Genomic DNA, 24140 nt, shown 5'->3' with positions numbered 1-24140 from the left:
TAAATCAAATTAAATGAAAAAACATCACCCTTGTAAAGTTGTCTGCAATCAATAAAATGCATCCCCAAGTAATGGATAGGGGACAGGGGAACTGGTCGGATAAGTGGGAAATAAAATAGCACCCATGAAATATAACAGACAAACAAGATTTGGCAACCCTGGCCTTTTGAGTCTCTGGAAGTAAGCTAACGAGGTTTTTATTCAACTAAGTTCATAGTACCAATAATGAAGATAGCGAAGGAATTTTATATAGGAAGTATCTAGGTGAGTGTTATCAAAAAATTGTTGATGATGGACAGAAATGACTGGTGAAATAGAATGGGGATGGTCGAGGCTCAACTAGGACTGTAGCACCACTGATAATGAGGGTGGTATCCTTTCATGCAGTATAAAATTGTCTTTATTTTATTTATTTATTTTAACCCCATTAAAAGTGTAATTATAAAGTAAATAATAATAATAACTAGCATCAACACAAAAAAGTAGTACACATAAGAAGATACAATGCAATAATACAAACAATCACAATATACCTAAAATATAAGATGTAACAAATATACCTAACATATAACACTAAATTTAACAGACGTATTAACAATAATGAAACAGACATTTTTGCAACAATGAACATCATAAAGCCAGAGATCTCTTCAGTTGATCCAATGAAATATTGAAAACATCGACATTACTAATATTCAATAATCCCATATACCTATCGACTGGGCTATGAAAACCATAGGATGTTCTGTGGTAAGAGACACTGAATGTTTTATGATAGCAAAGGGCTCGATTGGAAACATTAAAATCAATTTGGCGCAAGAGACTTGGACAATCAATTTGTGCGTTAATCAACTTATGCAGAAAGACCGCACCAGAGATGTCACGACGTAAACTGAGAGGAAATAGAGAGAGATGAGACTCTACAGTTGAGTAATCATGGTTAACTATAGTTAGATAAGATTTGAATGCGCAGTAACGTAAAAATTTATGTTGGATCCTCTCGACCGTATCGATATGGGGCCTGATTCTAATTCATTTCGACAGTCGCAATTTCATTTCGACACCGCCATGACAGCCGGCGATTCTTGGGGATATTAACCTTATCATGTTGAGACTGCTCAGAATTTGGGTTGGCGCTTCGGTTTCTTGGATTTTGTTGATAGTCTGGGAAAATTATCGAACAAATACCATTTTTGGGAAAAATTATTTACCAGCTATTTTATTGCTAAAATCGAATCTTAAGATTGCATATATTAGTAATATGGGGTATGACAAGTGCGCAGAAAGTGTGTTATTTTATTTATAAACAAATTAGCACTCCTAAATCTTCTTTTTTTTTCAATTAGTGGTCTGTAACTCCTATAATTTTTCCTTTGAGCCAAAAACACTCAAATAAAAATTCACCGTAATTTAGTTCTGCACAAAGTTATTTTTTTTCCGATTTCCTTCAACAAAAATTTTACTCAGAAAATCCGAGTTTTCCCAAAAAATCTGCCATTTTCAATTAAAATTTTAGGGAAGTACCTAATTATTTATCAATAATTAAATAATTGAAGACATGAAAGATTTATTATAGTAGATTATACAGAGGGGCTAAATTATGGAATAAATTCATTTCTTTAAAACGGACGATTTTGGAGCAAAATCCCGAAAGAGGTCGATTTTTATTTTTAAATTACAATTTTTTGGCATATATTTCATACTAGTGACGTCATCCATCTGAGCGTGATGACGTAATCGATAATTTTGTTAATGGGAATAGGGGTCGTGTGGTAGGTCATTTGAAAGGGCGTTTAATTCTCTATTCAGTAATATAAACATTAATATCATTAGGTATTTATACAGGGTTGCCAAAAATATTTTGAATTAAATTAATTGGCGCAAAAAGAAGAATGTATGTAATTTATTTAACTCAAAATACATTGTACTGCTGTCAGAAAATAGAAAAAAAGGTTTATTTCACAAATAAACATTTCTTTTCGCTTAAATTAAATCACAAACAGCCTCCCTCCTACCTATTGGCAGTTTGAACTTTTAATTTAAGCTAAAAGCAATGTTTATTTGCAAAATAAACATTTTTTTCTATTTTCTGACAGCAATAGAATGTATTTTGAGTTAAATAAATTACATGCATTCTTCTTCTTGCGTCAATTAATTTAATTCAAAATTTTTTTTGGCCTCCCTGTATAAATAATGATATTAATGTTTATAATACTGAATAGAGCATTGAACGCCTTTGTAAATGAGCTACAACACGAACCCATATTCCTATTTAAAAAAATAATTACGTCATCACGCTCGGATGGATGACGTCACTAGTTTGAAATATATGCCAAGAAATTTAATTTAAAAATAAAAATCGACCTGTTTCGGGATTTTTCTCTAAAATCGTCAATTTTAGAGAAAATGAATTTATTCCATAATTTAGCCCCTCTCTGTATATCAGGAGACCGACGACAATCTAACCAATAGTTTAGCAATAATTAAAATGTTAATTAAAAAATTTCGGTCGAAATAATAACCAGAAAGATTATGATACACCAGAATAACTATGATTTTCATATAAAAAAGCACTATACCTATTCAACGTACCTTACAGGATTGAAATTGGACCATTTGAGCGGTCTCAGGAATGTTATAAAGAAACAATTCTTTGGCTTATAAACAAATAGAACCCCTCAGAAAATATTAGATTAAATTAAATTAAGTTAACGCTGTTGAAAAGAGCACGGCTTCTGTGTCCTTTTCGAAGAAAAACAAATTGAATTGCGAGGAGTGATTCCAGGTATAACCGGTCAAATTTGACCGGCATTTGCGACAGAGTTATAAACAACAGGATTTTAATCTTTGAACCATTAGATACCTTTTAATTCCGGTCCTCTTTGTACATACAAATTTTCATATCTTCAAGACACTCATAACAAAAAAGATTTATGTCACTGTCACCAAATTATTTAATTATTGATAAATAATTACTTCCCTCAAATTTTAGTTGAAAATTAAAGATTTTGTTTGGAAAAGCCGAATTTTCCGAAGAAAATTTCCGTCGAAGGAAATTGGAATAAATTATCAATGTGCAGAATTAAATTACTGTCAATTTTTATGTGAGTGTTTTGGTTTAAAGTTAAAATTTTCGGAGTTATAGAGCAATAATAAAAAAAAAAGATTTCGGAGTGCTAATTTGTTTATAAACAAAATAACACACTTTCTGTGGACTTTGCACAGCTATATTACTAATATAGGAAATCTTAAGATTTGATTTCAGCATGTCCAGCAATAAAATAGCTGGTAATTAATTTTCCTTGTTTTTTACTAATTTTCCCAGATTATTACCTCACATCTTTCATTGAGTTGATGATTCATGTTGTGGACATTCTCAATTATTATATTTCTAATTTAATACTATTCTATCTAATTCCTCAAAACAAGCAAATTTCAATTAAACCCAGCTATATTATAATACCTTTTGATTTAGTTTTCCTTGCAAGAAATAAACAAAACACATCTAAACTAAACCTAACCTCGCTTTTGGCCATTCATTCATCTCCGTGTCAAATAATTTCGACAGTCGCCATATTGAAAGCGACTTGTTTTTGGTCGAAATTTGATTTAGAATCAGGGCCATGGTTTTGATAGTAAGGGGACCAAACTACCGAACAGTACTCCAACAAGGACCTAACAATTGAGCAATAAGCCAATCTCGTTGCTACCACAGAAAAACACTTACAATTTCTCATAACAAAACCTAGAAGCTTATATGCCTTTACAGAAATAGTAATAATTTGTTCTACAAAAGATAGTTTTTCATCCATAATGACACCTAAGTCTTTAATGGAAGAAACGCGATTGAGTGGTTGGTTACATATAGTATAACTCGTTTCAACCCTCCCAACCTTATGTGTAAAACTTAAGAAAGAGCACTTATTGGTATTTAAATTAAGTCTATTTTGAACACACCAGGCATGTAGACAGTTTAAATCCTCCTGTAGCAAATCTTGGTTCTATAACTCTCCAGAATTTTAAATCATCATCAAACATTAGACACTTACTATTACGAAAGCAGTCATGATGATCCCACACAATCAAAGGCCTTAGAGAAATCTGTGTATATTGCATCGATTTGCTTACGATCCTCGATCTGAGTAAGAAGGTCAGACTGATAACACACCAAATTTGTCACAGTGGACTTATTTTTGCAAAAACCATGTTGTGACTCAGAGAGTAAATTTCGACAAGACCAAGAAAGCTGCTTAGCTATAAGGCAGTCAAACAGCTTAGGAATAGCAGATTGGATGCAGATACCACGGTAATTTTCAACATTATCCTTCAGACCACTCTTAAATACAGGTACAATATAACTTTCATTCCAGGCCATCGGAAACGTCGAAGTTTCCAAGGATTTATTAAATAATAAAAATAATAGCACAATCGTACAAACACACTTTTTCAGCAGGAAATTTGGGACGTCATCTGGACCAGTAGTGAGCTTATTGGGAATCGAGCTAATACAATTAAAAATATCAGAAACAGAAATAGGATGTGTATGAATGCTTACATTTGAGTTTTTAATTCCGGAAATTGTAGGCAATTGAGAGTGATTGTTGTTAGGTATGTACACTGTCTGAAAGAAATTCATAAACAACTTGGCTATATCTAGACCATTACAAGCTGTATGTTCCTGGTAAAATAAGGAATTAGGTAAATGATGACCTGACCTTTTGTCATTAACATACTTCCAAAAGGATTTAGGATTATTAATTAGGTCTGACTCAATCCCTCTAATATAGTTGTTAAAAAAAATGTAATAATGAAAACCTGGTATGTAAAAAGGCTAAAGGATATTTATAAAGAAATAGAAGAATAATAAATATTCTGACACTAAATTGACAGAAATCTTGTTCCGGCAATTTTAAGATCTAATTTAATATTTTCTTACATATCTGTTAATTATTATCGTTTAAACTTGTTAATGTATTATTTGTTATTGTTAATTTAAAGATTAGAATGTTAAAGACTTATAAAACCGATTTTCTTTAAGGTATGTAAATATGTTTTTATAATTATTGTATACAAAACTAATAAATTTTGTTTCTTTAAGGAGAAAAAACGGTGTTTAGTCTATGTCCCGAGTTTCCAGAGTTTCTACATTATATATGTTTCAGATAAACGTTTACATTATAAACGATAAACGATAAGACGTGAAAACTTCATATACTCAGTGTCAGAATGATTTTTAAGATAAAGGAGGTGCGCATACCTGTCTGCCCCGATATGTCTTAACATATCGGGGAGACGATAAGGCAGGACATGTTGGTAAAGGGGATTAACATTGATAGGTATGACCCAAGATAGAATTGTGTGGAAAAATGCAATTAGGGAAGCCGACCCCGCATAGGGATAAGGCAAAGAGAATGATGATGATAAAATTGTCTTAACATGTTCCGTGCAGATGGTATATATGTAAGCCACATGATGCCTTTACCAATGTCGGATGGGCAAATGTATGCCATTGATTATCATCATCATCATCATTGGCTCGACAGCCCTTTCTGGGTCTTGGCCTGTTCCAGGATTCTTCTCCACTCTGATCTGTTTCATGCGTTTTTTCTCCAGTTTTTTATTTTTAAGGTTTTTATATCATTTTCTATTTGTTCTAAATATCTCAGCTTCGGTCTTCCTCTTGTTCTTTTTCCTACTGGCATCTGTTTGAATATTTTGTTTGGTATTTCGCCTTCTTCCATTCTTTCTACATGTCCCATCCAACGCAGCCGTCCTATTTTAATGAATGTTATGATATCTGGATCCTGGTATATTTCGTATAGTTCAAAGTTGTACCTTCTTCGCCAAATTCCATTTTCTTTTGTGCCCTTATATATGTGTCGCAAGATTTTTCTTTCAAAGGTGGCTAGCAATGTTTCCTCTCTTTTAGTGAGTGTCCAGGTTTCTGAGCCGTATGTGAGTACCGGTCTTATTAGGGTTTTGTATATTTGGCATTTTGTTTTCCCTGCGACGTTGCCTGATCTTAGTTGCCGAATTAAGCCATGATAACTTTTATTGGCAATAAATATTCGCCTCTTCACTTCCTCTGCTACGTTATTATCAGATGTGACTAGGGATCCCAAGTATGTAAAGTTTTTTACCCCCTCAATGTTGTATTCTCCTATTGTTATATTTTGTGGCTGCCTTATTTCTGCGTTTTTACTTACCTGCATGCAGGTAAGTATGCCATTGATTATACACATTTTTAATGTGTGCTTTTTTTTGTTCGTTCAGAGTATAAGTCTTAGGATCAGACATCCACACGCAATGTGTTAAGCTAAAACACATTTTAAAAATGTAAGTTGAATGCCTTACAAAACACTAGACACTAAAGGGAGTAAGGAAAAAAAATGGAAATATTTCAGAAATGTATTTGTTTATTTTGACTTACAGATTTAAAGAAAGAGTGGCCAAGAACCGAGACACGTGCAGTCCTTGAAAATAAGCAAATAACAATATTATTTTTTGGTTATTTGTCTGGTTTGCTTTCATATTGGTTTGATTATTTGTGGTCACAACCACAATTGTGGTTATGATCATCTTACATTTTTTTTATTCGCGGTGTGCAAGTACTTGGAAGGGAATTGAGAAACGATCGTGTGCGAATAGTGGAGAAATATTGCAACTTTCTTAAATAATTCATATTGTCAATTGAAATTGTCAAATTGACGTACATTTCATATCTATTGTCATTGAAGAAGAAAAATTATATGTTGCTCACAATATTGATATGATATGCAATTATTATATAAAAGTATAATTGTATTTTGCTTGCAGTACTGCATTTTAATTACTAATTTTATTTACTACATACAATTGTTTACGTTTTAATAACATAACCTGAATCTTATTTTTTCTTATTATTTTTTTGGACTATGGCCTTGACAATTATCCAGTAACCAGGACTAATATAATTGGCCAATATAATTAAAAGTGCGAATAAAGTTGCAGAGCGTAGAAATAGGTGTCGTTTTGCCGAACTTGCATGGTCCCAATATTTGGTGCAAGATAAGATACACTGCTGTCCAACAGTGTAGCAGTATTGAAATAATTATCCTAAAAGGGGTAGTTCCCTGGGTTGGCTGTATACCATATAGTTAAAAACTCTAACATGAAGTAAAACCACTTCCATGTAATAGGTATATTTAATAAAATTTTAAAAATCCCAATGGATTGAATAAAATAGGTTCATTCAGAACGTTTTCGGACCTATCAGTCCATCATCAGTGAATCCAAAATAGAATAAGTAATCCCACTATTAACGTTCTGAATGAACTTTACTACTTAACTACTTAACTAACAACTTAATTGGGATTTTTAAAATTGCATTAAATATACTTATTACATAGAAGTGGTTTTACTTCATGTTAGAGTTTTGAAATAATTATATTTCCCATCTTCTAGTAATCTTTGTATATCAGATGCAGTTCATCTTTTTAAGCCACATCATTTTATTTGCTAAGTAAATAAAATAAAACAAAACAGTAAAAGCCACTCATAATAAGATAATAATATTTGTTGTAAAATAATGTACATACTTGTTAACAATTAAAAGTGGTTATCATTTTATTATCAAACAGATATTTACCACAAATAAAAAATGATTAGATAATGTAATTTTTTATCCAATTTAATAATTCCCAAGAATGTGGCATTCTGTAGTATATTTTTATATACTAGGATTGTTCAATTGAAATGCATCTCTAATCCAGAAAAAACTTATCGGCAAACACTTCTATAAATAACTACCACAATATTTAACACTTTATGTGCAGATGGCAGACATGTGAGCCACATAGTGCCTCCACCAATGTGTGGACGGCTCGCATGTATGCGATTGGATATATGAGCTTCTTAGATAAAAATTAATTTTAGTTCAGAGTATAAGTCTTAACTCATTACATCCGCACGCAACATGTTAAGGCACATAATATGTCATTGTTTCACCAACCAATGCATACCCTGTTTAAAAGTTCTTGTGGCTGTAGGTTGAAAAATTCTTAAACAGTATTTTGTATTTCTTCGTCCATCTGAAAACTACCTTTTAACGCTATTCTCAGTGGCCCAAAGATGTAAAAATCATAGCATAGAACAATAAATCGGAACTATAGCATGGATACTCTAATATACTTTATTTCTTTCATTGTAGATTTCTTTTCACTTCTTGGTGACATCAAGATCAAGCATTGTCGTGTAGAAGAATGACGCCACATGAGAGCTTTTCTGGATGTTTTCGCCCTATTGCTTAATGAGCCGCTTCCTATTTCATTATGCAGGTCTTTGTTGATATGCACTCTAGGTTCTGTAAACTCTATGAGCAAGGCTCCTTCATGGATGAAAAAAACTGTTAACATGACTTTGCCTGTAGAACATTGAATTTGGATGGCCACACTCTTATTATATTTGGACAGATTATTAGCAACAAACGCCATTTTCAAGTCACAATACTCAAAATCGCAGTCAAATACAAATAATAGGAAAAAATCAGTGTGACGTTTACAACATAACTAACATTTCAGAACGTCAGTTTAGTGAATACCATAATTATTGTTTCCAAGGCTAACTTGACCAAAGATATGTTTCAATTGAACAAGCTTATACACGGTGTCCAGAAACTCTACCGACAAACGAAGACAGGAGATTCTTCAGATAATTTTCAGATAATTTAACCCAATTCACTTAGTCCTAAAATGCTTCCTAAAGGAGCTAGAGATCTTTGAAGACGGCGTCTTGTAATTAGTTTTTCTTAAATACCTCCAGAACGCTTCTATTTAGAAAAACAAAAATTGGCAAGCGTATTTATCTTCAGTAAGTCCTCCGATCGGTTCTCCGGGGAGGACAGTTTTGAGTTCACCACAAGATAATAAATTGAAGTGCAGAAAGAATATCAAGATTTGTACATGGAATGTCAAAACCTTATATAAAGCACGAAAAATCCACAATGCAATACAGGAGATGAAGAGAATGCATATTGAAATCATGGGAATAGCAGAAATGAGATGGCCAGATTCTGGGGAAATACAAGTGGAAAATCACAAGGTATACTACTCGGGAAAAAGTGATGGATCACATGAATATGGAGTCGGATTTATCGTATCACCCAAAGTTGCCAAATGCGTTACTAACTTTAAGCCAATATCAGAGAGAGTGATGTTACTACAAGTACAAGCCAACCCCGTCAATATAAATATTATCCAAGTTTATGCTCCCACTGCAGACAAAGAAGAGGAAGAAGCTATTGAGTTTTATGAGAATATCAACATAATTATACAGAAAATTTCACGACAGGAAGTTCTTATCATTATGGGAGGCTTTAATGCCAAGATTGGAGCTGGAGATAAGACGCAGTAAATCGGCGCACATGGACTTGGAGTCAGAAACGACAGAGGAGACCTCCTAGAAAAATTCGCAGAAGACTCAGAACTCGTTGTCACTAACACATTTTTCCAATTACCACCTCGAAAGCTGTACACATGGAAATCCCCTCAAGACAAACCCGGGAGAATTATTAGAAATCAAATAGATTACATTTTAGTAAACAAAAGATTCCGAAACAGCTTTACATCTGTCAAGACTTATCCTGGAGCAGACTTAAGAGACGGACCACGTTCCACTGGTGGGAGTATTTCGCGTCAAACTCAAAATAGTGCAGAAAAAGAAATCACAATCATACGACCTACGTATGCTAAAAGACCCTGACACGAAAATGAGGGTCCAAGCCACGTTAAACGAGCAAGTGACTGCAATTAGAGACGCATCGAACGAAGAACAAATGATCAAACAGATGACCGAAATAGTTCAAAATGTAAAGGATAGACACTTAAAGGCAGATAAATTAACCAAGAAGAAATAATGGATGACAGATGAGATCCTGAAACTAATGGACGAAAGAAGAAATGCCAAAAATGACCCCGACACATACAAAACAATCAATATATCAATAAGAAGGAACATTAGAGAAGCGAAAGAAAAAGAAGCAATGGAGAGATGCCAAGAAATTGAGATTCTACAATCAAAGTACGATAGTCACAATGTACATATGAAAGTTAAAGAACTCACAGGTGGACTAAGACGGAGACAGGGAGGAAATCTAACTGATTCTGACGGAAACATCATCTTAGATAAACAGAGTAAAATTATAACGTGGAAAGAATATCTAGAAAAACTGTTTGAAGACCAAAGAGATAACACCTTTGAGCTAGAAGAAGAGGTAAATGATGGACCAAGAATATTACAGCAGGAAGTTTATTCTGCCAAAACACAGCTAAAGGATGGCAAAGCAGCAGGTCCCGATAATATACAAGCAGAACTACTCAAACTGATGGACAACGAATCAATAGCAATAATCACAAAGATATTCAACAACATATACAACTCTGGACAAATACCAACAGAATGGCTGAAGTCTGAGTTTATTGCACTTCCAAAAAAACCAGGAGCCAAAAAGTGCGAAGAATACCGTACGATAAGCCTGATGAGTCATCTCCTAAAATTGTTCCTAAAGGTAATCCATACGAGAATTTACAAGCTATGTGAAAGTCAAATTTCGCCCAACCAGTTCGGGTTCATAAATGCTGTTGGTACGAGAGAGGCTTTGTTTTCAATACAAGTCTTATTCCAGAGATGCAGAGACGTAAACTGCGACGTATACGCATGTCTGGTTGATTACGAGAAGGCGTTTGATCGAGTACAACACGCCAAGATGATGCAAATACTAAAAGAAGCAGGAATTAACAACCAAGATCTGAAAATAATTAGAAACCTTTACTGGAATCAGACTGCAAACCTCAGAGTTGACGGTGAACTCACCGAATATGTCAAAATCATGCGTGGAGTGAGGCAAGGCTGCATTTTGTCCCCCCTAATTTTCAATCTTTACTCTGAAAGAATATTTATCGAAGCTTTGCACGAAACTGAAAAAGGTATTCTACTAAACGGGTACCGGCTAAATAATATCAGGTATGCAGATGACACCATAGTATTTGCGGACAACCTAGAAGACCTACAAGTACTCATGGACAAAATCAGGTATTACAATCAGCAGTATGGACTCAATATAAACGTAAAGAAAACAAAGCTTATGATCGTCAGCAAGAAAAAGATAACAGAAGGTCAACTCTATATCAACCAAACCCCTGTAGAAACAGTGAGGCACTACAACTACCTCGGCACCATAATAAATGAAGAATGGACCAATAACCAAGAAATAAGAGCGCGCATCGGAAAAGCTAGATCAATCTTCAACCGTATGGGGGCGTTTTCCAAGAGCCACAACCTTTCTGTTGGTATAAAAGTAAGAATGCTGAGATGTTACGTCTTCTCTGTCCTTTTTTATGGTGTTGAATCATGGACCTTGAACGAGGATATGTGCCGAAAGTTGGAAGCATTTGAGATGTGGCTATATCGGAGAATTCTTAAAATCCCATGAACTAATACTGTCACAAATGAAGAGGTTCTTAGAAGAATGAGGAAGAACCGAGAAATACTAACCACCATCAAATCTCGAAAGTTGGAATACTTTGGACACATTATGCGAAATGAATCCAGATATGCCCTCCTACAAGCCATCCTGCAAGGAAAAATATTTGGAAAGCGAGGTCCAGGAAGAAGAAGAACATCCTGGTTAAAAAACCTCAGAACCTGGTTCAATACAACATCTGTGCAGCTTTTCCGCGTTGCTGCAGATAAGGTGAAGATTGCCATGATGATCGCCAACATTCGTCACGGATAGGCACATCAAGAAGAAGATTTATCTTCAAGACATAAATCTAATCCATCCATTTCAAATTTCTAGTACCGATCATAGGTGTCCGTTTTGGGTAGGGCAACGGTTATTTTATCGCATAACTTTTTTATCTTTAACTTTTATGCATTTCTGATTCTGGATTATTAAATTGGGAAGTATTTTAGTACTAAAAGGTACTCTTGTTTTAAATCGGTAGGACACACCGTTTTCTAGAAAGATCGATTTGAAAACTTTTCGCTTTTTTAAAATTAAAAAAAAAAATTCAAAAAAAACTGTTTAGAAAGACGAAAACTGGTACATTTATTTATATTCCAGAGATAAATCGATTTCATTAATTGCGAATTTCTAATACTGGTCATAGGCGTCCGTTTTGGGTAGGTCAACAGTTATTTTATAGCACAACTTTTTGGTCTTGAATTTTTGAGCATTTTTGACACTAGATTATTAAATTATGAGGTATTCGAGTACTAAAAGTTACTCTTACTTTATGTTGGTAAAATACTTCATTTTTTGTTGAAAAGCTCTTTCAATTTTTTTTTCAAATTCCAAAAACGAAAAACTTTCAAATCGATTTTTCTAGAAAACCTACCGACCTAAATCAAGAGTACCTTTTAGTACTAGAATACCTCGCAATTTAATAATCCGGTATTAAAATGCATAAAAGTTAAGGACAAAAAAGTTATGCGATAAATACCCGTTGTTCCACCCAAAACGCACGCCTATGACCGGTACTAGAAATGTGCAATGGATGGAATCGATTCATCTCTGAAAAGTAAATATGCATACCAATTTTCGTTTTTCTCAATAGAAGCGTTCTGGAGGTATTTACGAAAAACTAATTTCATGACGCCATCTTCAAAGAGCTCTAGCTCCCTTAAGAAGCATTTTGGGACTAGGTGAATTGGGTTAAATTGTCTTAAAATTATCTGAGGAATCTCCTGTCTTCGTTTGTCGGTAGAGTTTCTGGACACCCTGTATAGAGTACTTTTAACAGCGAATTATACAGGGTGAGTGGGGAGGAATGTGCCAAACTTCAAGACTGTATAATATACGTAAAAATAATCAAAAATAACTCATAATATGTTGTTATTCGATTTTCATTTGTTTCTGAGATATGGGGTGTTAAAATTTTTCTTGCAAACTGACGATTTATTTATTGCTTTAAAACCGGTTGAGGTGTGCAAATGAAATTTGGTGGTTTTTAAGACATAGTTGTTGCGCATGTTTTGACACACAATTAAGAATTTTATATTCACCATTGGCGCGCGTACGAGTAATAGTCTGAATTTTTTAAAGAAAAAAAATAGTACGCCACTGAGATATTTCAAATTAAAAATTATTTTTAAATTGCCTGTTCAATTTCTGACAAACAATCTATCTTCATGTTTGTTCATACGATGCTTCGTTTTCATGCAAAAATAGTATATTGTGCAACAAGTGCAGAAAGGTACTAATTTCTCACGAGTTTGAAAAGTTGCGGTACGAGCGCAAGCGAGTGCCGCAATTCAAACGAGTGAGAAATTACCTTTCTGCACGTGTTTCACACTATACTTTTTCTACAAGCACAGTTTTTCCTAAAAATAAAAATCACAATTTCCAAACGACGATTAATTATAATAGGTACCTATGTGATAAATTTGAAACTGTATTTAATTAATACCTACTAATCAATTTAAATTCCTTATACCTAAATAAATTGCACAGAAATCAGTTAAAAAATTAATGCACTGCCTTAATTTGTTTAAATTTAAACAATTATTACACATTATTGACATTATATTTATGCAGTCACGGATTTACACAAAACCTACTTCATTCGACGTCTCTTGCACAGGTTGCTAAATCCTTATTGGTTATTTGATAATTATAAAATGTTTAATAAGAATAAAATTGTAAAATAAAACAGTTGTAACATCCATAATTTAGTTTCTATGCTATAGTTAAATATAATAATTGTCTTATAGGTTATATATTTGTCTAAAGTTTAACCACGGATGTAAACAGAATATAACGTTACTCAGAATGAGGTAGTCAACTGTGCCGAAAAGAACTTTGCGGCACAGAAACGTCACTTTTCTGCACACTAATGTCAAATATCTTATACTGTGAGAAAATATCAAGTTTGCTAACATAAAACCGTGCAGAAAAGTGCACTTTGAATAGTGGTTGTAGAAAAATAAAATATCTTAACGCTTACAACATATTCAGAATAAGTTTCTACAGTCATACAGAAACTTCGTCGAAAACTTTGTAAGCGTTAAGATGTTTTATTTTTTGCATAAAAATGAAACGTTGCATGAAAAAAGGGAAGATAGATTTTTTGTCAAAAATTGAACGAGGAATTCAAGAAAGATTTTTAATTTGAAATATTTCAGTGGCGTACCATTTTTATATTTAAAAATTACAGACTATTATCCGTATGCGCGCCAATGGTAAATATAAAATTCTTAATTATATGTCAAAACATGCACCACAACCGGTTTTAGAGCAATAAATAAATTGTCAGTTTGTAAGAAAAATTTAACACCATATCTCGGAAACAAATGAAAATCGAATAACAACATATGAGTTATTTTTGATTATTTTTATGTATATTATACAGTCTTGAAGTTTGGCACATTCCTCCCCACTCACCCTGTATAAAAATTGCAAACACAAGGGCATAAAGATAATAAGAATTGCAAATGAAATTATGAAATTACCTAATCACTTGTCTTCATTGAATATGTGATTAAAAATAAAAACTTACCACCAAATTTGTTTCCAAATGTATCCGAACTCATTCCAATAAACTTATCCTTATTCTTTTTGGCCTTTTTCCTTTCTTCTCTTAGGCGATCATCATCTTGTATAAAATCGATAAGTTCTTTTACTTTATGTCTAATGTTAACTCCTTGATCTTTTCCTATATCATCTATGAATGTGTAATTTTCCAAAGATCTAAGATCATAGATATGTTCTCTTGCTGATGTGACTACTCTTTCTGAACCATTTTTTATTAGGTAGTTTAGAACGAGTAATGACTGTAACAAATAATTAAGTTATTAAAAAGATGATTAACAACACCGTTTTGAGAATGTACTTAACACTCCAGTACATGTGTGGAATCAATATGTACTGAAATCAAACAGAGTCTATCTGGACAGAGACAGAAGAATTTGACGACATTAAAATCAAGTCTGGGGTTCGTCAGGGATGTATGTTGTATACTATCACCACTGCTGTTCAACATATTCGCGGTGTGCAAGTACTTGGAGGCGATACGAGAAACGATCGTGCGAGAATAGCGGAGAAATATTGTAACTTCCTTAAATAATTCATTGTCAATTGAAATTGTCAACTTGACGTATATTTCATATCTACTGTCAATGAAGAAGAAAAATTATATATTGCTCCACAATATTGATAAGATATGCAATTATTATATAAAGGTAAATGTAATTAATTGTATTTTGCTTGCATTACTGCATTTTAATAAATAATTTTATTTACTACATACAATTGTTTACGTTTTAATAACATAACCTGAATCTTATTTTTTCTTCCTATTATTTTTTTGGACTATGGCCTTGACAATTATCCAGCAACTAGGACCATATGATTGGCCAATATAATTAAAAGTGCGAATAAAAATGCAGAGCGAAGAAACCAGGTGTCGCTTTTCCGAACTTGCACGGTCCCAATACTCTGAGCAGACAATTCTGAAGACCTCCATGAGTTAATGAATAGAATCACAGAAGCAAGTCAGAGATATGGACTTTCACTAAATAAACACTAAGAAAACAAATCAGATAATCAGACTCATGAACTGAAAAGAAGAATCAGTCTTGGGTGGGCAGCATATAGAAAACTCAGAGAAACTTTTAAAAGTGAGCTGCCCACATGCCTTGACATACAGAGTAGAAATACTTACCTTAACAAAATCCTCGGCTAGTAAACTGAGAGTCACAGAGAAGAATGGAGCAGCCCATGTTAGAAATAACCGTGAGACAAAAAACGAAGAGATCAGGAGAAGAACCAAGATGACTGACGTCATTGAAACGATAGCCAGACTAAAATGGGGATGGGCAGGACACATAGCTAGAATGACAGATGGGTGATAGACAAAGAGGTTATTGGAATAGAGACCAAGGGAAGGCAAGAGAAGCATCGGTCAACCATCTATAAGAAGGACAGACAATAGACAATTTAAGAAGGCTAAATAAAAACTGGATGAGAGCAGTGCAAGATAGACTAGGATGGAAACAGAAGGAAGAGGTGGATTTTTGAAGCTGGATGATAATGAAGAAAACAAAATGTATGATGACCTCTAAAAAAGAGCAGCAATTTGGACAAAGCAGTGTGAAAGATCAACAAATAGAAAGAGTTAAAACATACACTACCTTGGTACTAACGTCAATGAAATTTGAGACCATTCTCTAGATATCAAATGTAAGATAGATAAAGGAAGATCTGCATTTCAAAAAATAGCTAAGCTATTCAAATGTCATGATTTATCAATGACCAATAAAAATCAGGTTACCATGTTATATCTTTCCTATAGTACTGTTGTACGGAATTGAGTCGTAGACTCTCACAGATGCCATCGGAAAGAAAATTGAGTTGATTAAAATGTGGCTTTATTATCGAATCCTGAAGATATCTTATACCAATCACATTACAATAATAAGGGTGTTTTGTTGAGAATGCAAAAAAAAGAGCTGTTAACCACAATAAAAACAGCCAAAATCAAATGCTTTGGTCACATCATGATGAACAGCGAGAGATACAGACTGCTGTAACTAATCTTACAGGGAAAAGTAGAAGGAAAACGAGGACCAGAAAGGAGAAGGATTTCCCAGCTGAAAAATCTATGTATGTGGTTCAACACTTCTTCTTCTTCTTTAGGTGCCGTGTCTGTATTCAGACGTTGGCCGTCATCATGTTTACAATTTCCTGAAATCTCTCTCTATCGGCTGCTGCGCGAAATAATTCTTCTACTGTGCAGCCACACCATTGTCTAATATTACGCAGCCATGAAAGTTTCTTTCGACCAATCCATCTCTTTCCCTCCACTTTTCCTTGTATTATAAGGCAAAGCAGATGGTATTTAGGTCCTCTAATTATATGGCCGAAGTATTCTGTTTTTCTCCTCTTTATGATGCTTATGAGCAGACGTTCCGAATTCATCATTTGAAGAACATCTTCATTGGAAGTGTGCGAAACCCACGATATCTTTAGGATTCGTCAATAGCACCACAATTCGAATGCTTCTATTTTGTTTAGCATTGTGGTTTTTAACGTCCATGTCTCACAACCATACAATAGGATAGACCACACATAACATTTCAGCACCTTCTTTCGAATATTCATCGACAGGTTTCTATTACATAAAACTGGTTTCCAGGTCATAAAAGCCTTCCGTGATATTTCGATCCTAGTTATTATCTCTTCATCAGAGTCACAATTTACATTTAACCAGCTGCCAAGGTACTTGAAATGATTTACCTGTTCTAACTCCTCTCCATCAAGAGAAAGCTGACCTTGATCTATATTAATCTTTCCAACTGCCATCCACTTTGTTTTTGAAATGTTGATTTTAAGGCCTCTCCGATAGCTTGCTTCACTGACTAGATTTAGTAGTGTCTGAAGATCTTGTAAATTTTCAGCAAGAATGGCTGTATCGTCAGCGTATCTAATATTGTTGATTACTTCTCCGCCTAGACTTACTCCCTCTTGTCTGTCATCCAAAGCCTCCCTAAAGATTTCTTCAGAGTACAGATTAAGTACTCCATGTAAAACAGTACTATTTGCAGATGACACTACTTTTATTTTTTCTGACAGAAATCGTTCTCTTTTAGAAACTAATTCTAGGAACATAAATTCAAATGCTCAATCATGGTTCGCAGCAAATAAACTTTTGACTAAATGACACCAAAACTCAAAATTTATTTATTTCAACTAATCCATTCGATGCTCATGTGGAAAAAAATACTGTAAAATTGCTGGGCATGACAATTGACAACACACTGACTTGGTATAACCATATTGACCATCTCAAAGGCAAACTTTCCAGTACTTTATTTTTACTTAGACAACTAAAACTTGTTACAAGTGTTGATACCTTAAGAACAATTTATTTTTCTCTCTTCCATTCGTTTTTAAGCTGTGGCGTTATTTTGTGGGGAAACTCTTGCAATGCACTAACAATATTTAAATTGCAAAAAAAAGCAATTAGAATAATTGCAAAAGTTGGTTACTTGGAATCTTGCAAACCATTATTTATTAAATATAAAATAATGCCCTTGCCAACACTATGGCTATACAATGTTCTCGTGGAAACACACAAAACTGCAGATACTTTAGTTAAACAGTCTGACTTGCATAATTACAGCACAAGAGGTGCAAATAATATCAGAACAGTCAAATATCGTTTGAGTAAATCACAAAAAAACTCAATTGATTTTAACATATATAATGTCCTACCTATAGATTTTAAAAACCTTACAATCAATAAATTTAAAGTCATTCTGAAAAAATATCTACTGAGATTTGCTTTTTACTCTGTTAGTGAATATTTCGATCATTTTAAAGCAGTATCATGGACATGAATATTACTCACTATGTTTTCCGATGTCATATTTTGTAAATGTGCGTGAATGTAATTATATTTCTATATGTTATATTGTATATATGTACACATTATCTCATGTATTTTATATATATCAAATTGACTTGCTACAATTCAAAATTTTTTTTTTGTTAACGTAGTCAATAAATTTTTGAATCTTTGAATCTTTGATTAAAAAGGGTGGGTGATAAAACACAACCTTGTCGTACTCCACGTTTTATCGGCAGTTTTTCAGTACGACTGTCTCCAATTTGGATAGAGGCTACTTGATTGTAATATAAGTATTTCAGCAGTCTTATATCGTAGTGGTCAAGTCTTGCTGCCTGCAGGCAATCGAAAAGTGTATCATGTTGTACTCGGTCGAATGCCTTCTCGAAGTCGATGAAACAAACATAAACGTTCTTTCGGACTTCACAACTTTTTTGTAATAGAACGCGCATACAAAATAGTGCTTCTCTAGTTCCTAGACCATTTCTAAATCCAAATTGCTTATTACCCATTCTAGTTTCGCACAGAAGGAATACTCGGTTTTGTATAATACGTAAAAGTATCTTAAGTGTGTGACTCATCAAACTGATTAGTCTAAAATCGCTGCATTTGGTGGGCCTGCTTTTCTTTGGTAATGTTATAAACTATAAACAGTGACTCCAACCAATCATCTGGTATTTTTCCTTCGTTGTAAATGTTGTTAAAGAAAGTAGTCAAGTAGGTAATGTTTTCCTCATCCAAAAGTTTAAGTAGCTCAACAGGGATTTGATCTGGTCCAGGTGCTTTATTGTTTTTGGCTTGTTGTATTGCTTTTATGACTTCTGACTTCAGTATTTTTTTTTTTTTTTTTTTTTTGGAGGTCGTCTGACATATGTCTCCGATGGCACTGCAGCCTCATGGGCTTATTGTGCCAACCATCCTACCTTTTATGTCACCCAATCCACAAGCTTGGTTCCACGTACCAAATTGTACATCCCTAGCATGGGTTGGGTGGCATATTCTGCTGGACTTAATTTTGGTTGTCCATAAATAGCCTGCCTTTTGTGATCCAAAGCCTCACACTCGTACAGTACATGATGTGCTGTTTCAGTTCCCCTATTGCACAGTCTGCAGTTAAGGTTCCCTTCGTACAGCCCAATTCTATTCAGGTGTCCTTTTAGGGCACAGTGACCCGTGAGAAGACCTGTAATTATGCGGAGCTGACTCCTATGTAATTTTATTAGTTCCTCAGCTCTCCGTTTTGAGGGTTCCCTTATTAAGGGCCTCCCGTGTCGCTGACCAGGTACGTTCCCCCAGTATTCTTTGTGTTTGTTTTTGACCCATTCCCTGACTTGTCCCCTAATTATTGTTTTAGGTACTCCTAGAGCAGGTTCTGGGCCAAAATATAAAGTTGATGAACCGTTCCTTGCCAGCTCATCTGCTTTCTCATTACCGTCTATCCCGGTGTGTCCTGGCACCCAGAATAGAGTTCAAGTGACTTCAGTATACTGGGACCTCTGTCTAATTGGTTGTCACAGGTAGTATTTGGAGTATGGTTCAACACAACAAACACAAATCTTTTTAGAGCAGCAGTGTGCAAAGTACAGACTGCCATGATGCTCTCCAATATCCGAGACAGATAGGCACTACAAGAAGAAGATGGTTGAGCCTGTTAGGCCTCACCCATATGGAAATACAATGTAATTTTATTTTGCCCATCGGGTTGAGGGTTAGTATTTAACCAGACAAGTGAAATTTTATTACTGTGATGAGTGATCACTATGTGATCACTCACAGTGACAAATAGCAATAAAAAGGATGAAGATGAAATATGCATATATGATAACTGACAAAAATGCAATGCAATTTATTTATTTATTTATACTGCACATTTACAGCAATGATGCCATTTATAAACACACAGTTCGTCAATACAAAGAAATAAGAACATACAATTTATACAATACAATAAAATAAATACACTTTAAAACAATAAATAAGGGTATACCCTATTCCACCAACATACGCCTGTTTTGGATTACTTCGACAACGAGTATTTTACTGTGCAAAATAAGAAGAACGAAAGTAAATTGCAAATTACATTGTTGTTTATTGGAGCCAATTATTAGCGCCATTTACTTTCGTACTTCTTATGTTGCACAGTAAAATATTCGTTGTCGAAATAATCCAAAACAGGCGTATGTTCGTGGAATGGCCCATATCACAGTTTATGTAACATAGTACTCTTTTTCATATTATATAGGTCAAGGTCTTCACTAAGATAAATCGTTCATTGCCATTAAGCAGTTTGCCATGGGGGAGTTTGCATATTCTGGAGTTATTTTAAATAAAGTGTGTCTACATCTAAGTCTTTGGTCTGGTACATTAAAATTTATAAATGAAAGAATCGTAGGAGAATCTATGATTTGATAAACTATATTAAATATGAAAGTGATTTGGGCATTTCTACGTCTTTCGCTCAATAACACAGTGTTAAAAAGCATTCTCTGCAAGTTATAGGAAACCTTAAAAGGATAAATCCCAAATTTCTTCAGATATTAGACCTCAAAAATTTCTTCTGAATCCTCTCTATCATATCACTATGTGATATGGTGGAGGGACTCCATATGGTACAACAATATTTGAGTTTTGACCTCACATATGCATTAAAAAGCTTAATTGTAGTGTCACAATAAAAGTATTTACTGTATCTTAGGATAAAGCCTAACTGTCTATAACAATCATTAGTTAGTTTGAGAAAGTGCTCATTAAAGGAGAATGTGCTCTAGTGAATAACACCCCTAGATCTCAGCTTTTTGTTAACCTTTCAAGTTTTACTTCATTAATAAAATAATCTGTTCTTATTATTTCTCGCTTTCTAGAAAAAGTCAATAGTTTACATTTTGATTCATTTAAGTTCAAATTATTATTTTTACAGAATGTGGATATACCTTGAACATCTTGTTGTAAATTAATAGTCATGTTCATTTTTTTTTTGTAAGAAATAATTTTAAATCGTCTGCAAATAGAAGAAACTTGGCAAATTTTATATAATCAGTGATGTCATTTATGAACATAAAAAAAAGTAAAGGCTCAAGGATGGAACCTTGCGGTACACCTGACCCAGTTATAAAACTGTCTGAGTAGCAGTTCCCAAATTTGACTACATTAGTACAGTCAGTAAGGTAAGATTCAAAGAATTTTATAAGTTTGTCAGAAAATGCATATGACCTCAGTTTTTTTAATAGTACTGAATGATTTACTCTATCAAAGGCTTTTGCTAAATCAGTAAAGCTAACATCAACTTGAGAATTAATTTATGGATGAAGCAATATAGTGACAATGACAAAATGAGCAATACAGGGTGATTGATTAGTAGGGTAAAGCTCAATAGCTCCGCTATAGTAATAGATAGCAATAAAAGTTAATAACAAAAATTTTAGCCACCTTTGAGCTTCACATTACAAAATTAGTTAGAATGTTACAGGGTGTTCGATAACACAGTGGCAGACCAAACTTATGTTTTTTTTTTTTAATGGAACACCCTATATTTTATTTTAAATTCGAAATCCTGTTAACTTCTCCATCACAAAAATATAAAGGTTTGTTATGTTATACAGGGTATTTACAAAGTTATAACCAATTTTATATGAAAATCGTAACAAGTTCAACTCTCTGTATAAATAAAAATAAGCAAAACAACAATGGTTTATTAATACCATATTTTTTAACGTATTGTCAAAAGTATTTTCAATTTTTAACTCATTATTTCTTTATTTGACTTTAATTCCCTATATTTTACGAATAAAAAATATATTCTGAAGTTGATGTTTAGTAAAATACCGTCTATTATGTGTAATTCCAAGTAGTTTTACGCTAATGACGTCAACTTTGCAAAGTAACAAGACACTTACTCAACATACACACTACACATGACACTAATACTCATGTTGTGACTGGCTGAATGACATAAAGTCCATGCCATAAAAAAAATTAAAAAAAAAAAAAAAAACTTCATTTTTTTGTCAAACGTGTAACAAAAAAAGGTTGGTCATCGGAAGGTTAATGACCACAACTTAGAAGAAGTAAAAAAGTTTAACTATCTAGGAGCAGTAATCACATATGACAATCACATAGAAAAAGAAATCTCAGCAACGATAGCTGCATGGAATCCCTATCATCATGATTAAGATCTAAGCTGCTAAAAAGAAAATCTAAATTAAGACACTGTACATGCCAATTACTCACCCAATTGTTACATATGGAAGTGAAACATGGACTCTACATCAGCTGGAAATAAATATGTTGCTGGTTTTTGAAAGGAAAGTTCTCAGAATGATATTTTTGGCCCTCGAAGAGATGAATTGACAAGAGAGTGGAGAAGGCGCCCCAAAGCTGAATTGGTGACTGTGTATTGTACTAACAACTGACAAAACATCATCAGATATACAAAAGCTAAGATTAGATGGGTAGGTCATGTGGTAAGAACAGAGGAAGAGAGAGTCTTAAAGAGTGTTTTTTGAGAGACAGTAGAAGATGATCAGTAGGCTGTCCCAGAAAAAAAGGAAGGATAATGAAGAATCGAAGTATCCTGAAATAGTAAAGGGTGCTTACAGAATTATTTACATATTTGAAATAACGATGTTAACCATTCTATTTTGTTTTAAAATTCGTGAAATCCAAATACTGAGAGAAAAATTTAATACCTTCTTTACACTTTTTAAATGATTGTTTAATTGCGGCTCACGAAAAATTTTAAATTTTGAAAAATGGCTCTGACTATCAAGGAGCATGGCCACTCCTGATCTATACACACAGCGCCCTTGACTCGACTACTGTGTATAAATTTTATACACAAAGCGCTTAAGGTGTTAAACACTATTTTTCTTAATAATCTTTTTGAAAACAATTTCAGGAGTGAAAATCAAAACATCAAATCTTTTTAGGTAATAAAGTAAGAAATTTGATAAGTTATTCAGGTTTAAGTAAACAATTACAGCATAATAGGGATGACACTTGTCTTGTAAAAAAAGTAAATAAGTGTTACAGACCTTGTATGTTCTCCTCCAATGTTGTTTGTTATCTTGAAGCATTCGTTTCCAAAGCATAGACATAACTTCTGGAAAATGTTCGTATGTGAAAGTGGAATGAGCTAATTCTTGCATTATTTGTCCTGTAGGTCCCCAAGGTTCTTCATTTGTGGCTTCTCGAACTTTCGCTTCCACTTCTGTATAGTTCATTACTACGTTCGTACTACAAAGAATAGATTTATGAGTTACACTTATCATAAAAATAAAAAGTGTAGTAGAAGAGAAATAAAACATTAAATCTAGGTAAAATATTGATAGCCATCTGCTTATTTACTTACACTTTATCAGCCAACTCGCGGACCTTCCACATACTCGGAAAGAAGTTCTCCATTTTGTTGCAATTAGTTTAAACAATGTTCCTAAAAAGTTTCAAAAAAAATACTTATTTTATCTAGAGTTTGCAAAAACGGTGACTTGGCCAGTCGTCGGCCATGATACAAATTTTGGCAGCTGGAAAGCGACGTGAAGTTAGCAATTAATCAAGTTAAACGAGTAGTTACAAAATGATCCGTATCATCATAGACGGATACACTTATTTTTTCATAAGGGATTGACATTAATATAAATATTGGCACATACAGTTGATATTATACGTTGGATCTTTGCACAGGTATGACATTATTCACGAATTATTTTTTAATTAGGGACACTAATTTAGTATTAACATTGTTTAAAAAAGAAACAGTTT

The 24140-nt window shown here is 33.7% G+C and overlaps 1 protein-coding gene across 1 annotated transcript in view; it reads right to left on the bottom strand.

The window, feature by feature from the left end:
• LOC114340339 (telomere length regulation protein TEL2 homolog) overlaps positions 1 to 23910 on the bottom strand; it is a 65000-nt gene extending 41090 nt beyond the window's left edge. The window contains exons 1-3 of the mRNA XM_028291079.2: positions 23731 to 23910; positions 23414 to 23615; positions 14535 to 14808 (exon numbers count right to left, since the gene is read on the bottom strand). Coding sequence (XP_028146880.1) covers positions 14535 to 14808; positions 23414 to 23615; positions 23731 to 23783 — 529 coding nt within the window. The 5' untranslated portion in view covers positions 23784 to 23910. The remainder of the gene's footprint in view (positions 1 to 14534; positions 14809 to 23413; positions 23616 to 23730) is intronic.
• Positions 23911 to 24140: the final 230 nt, after the last annotated feature.

The sequence above is a fragment of the Diabrotica virgifera genome, chromosome 2 (genome assembly GCF_917563875.1).
Source record: "Diabrotica virgifera virgifera chromosome 2, PGI_DIABVI_V3a".
Classification (NCBI taxonomy): Eukaryota; Metazoa; Arthropoda; class Insecta; order Coleoptera; family Chrysomelidae; genus Diabrotica; species Diabrotica virgifera.
The sequence above is the reverse complement of the archived record's forward strand: the minus strand, read 5'-3'. Positions and strand labels throughout refer to the sequence as shown.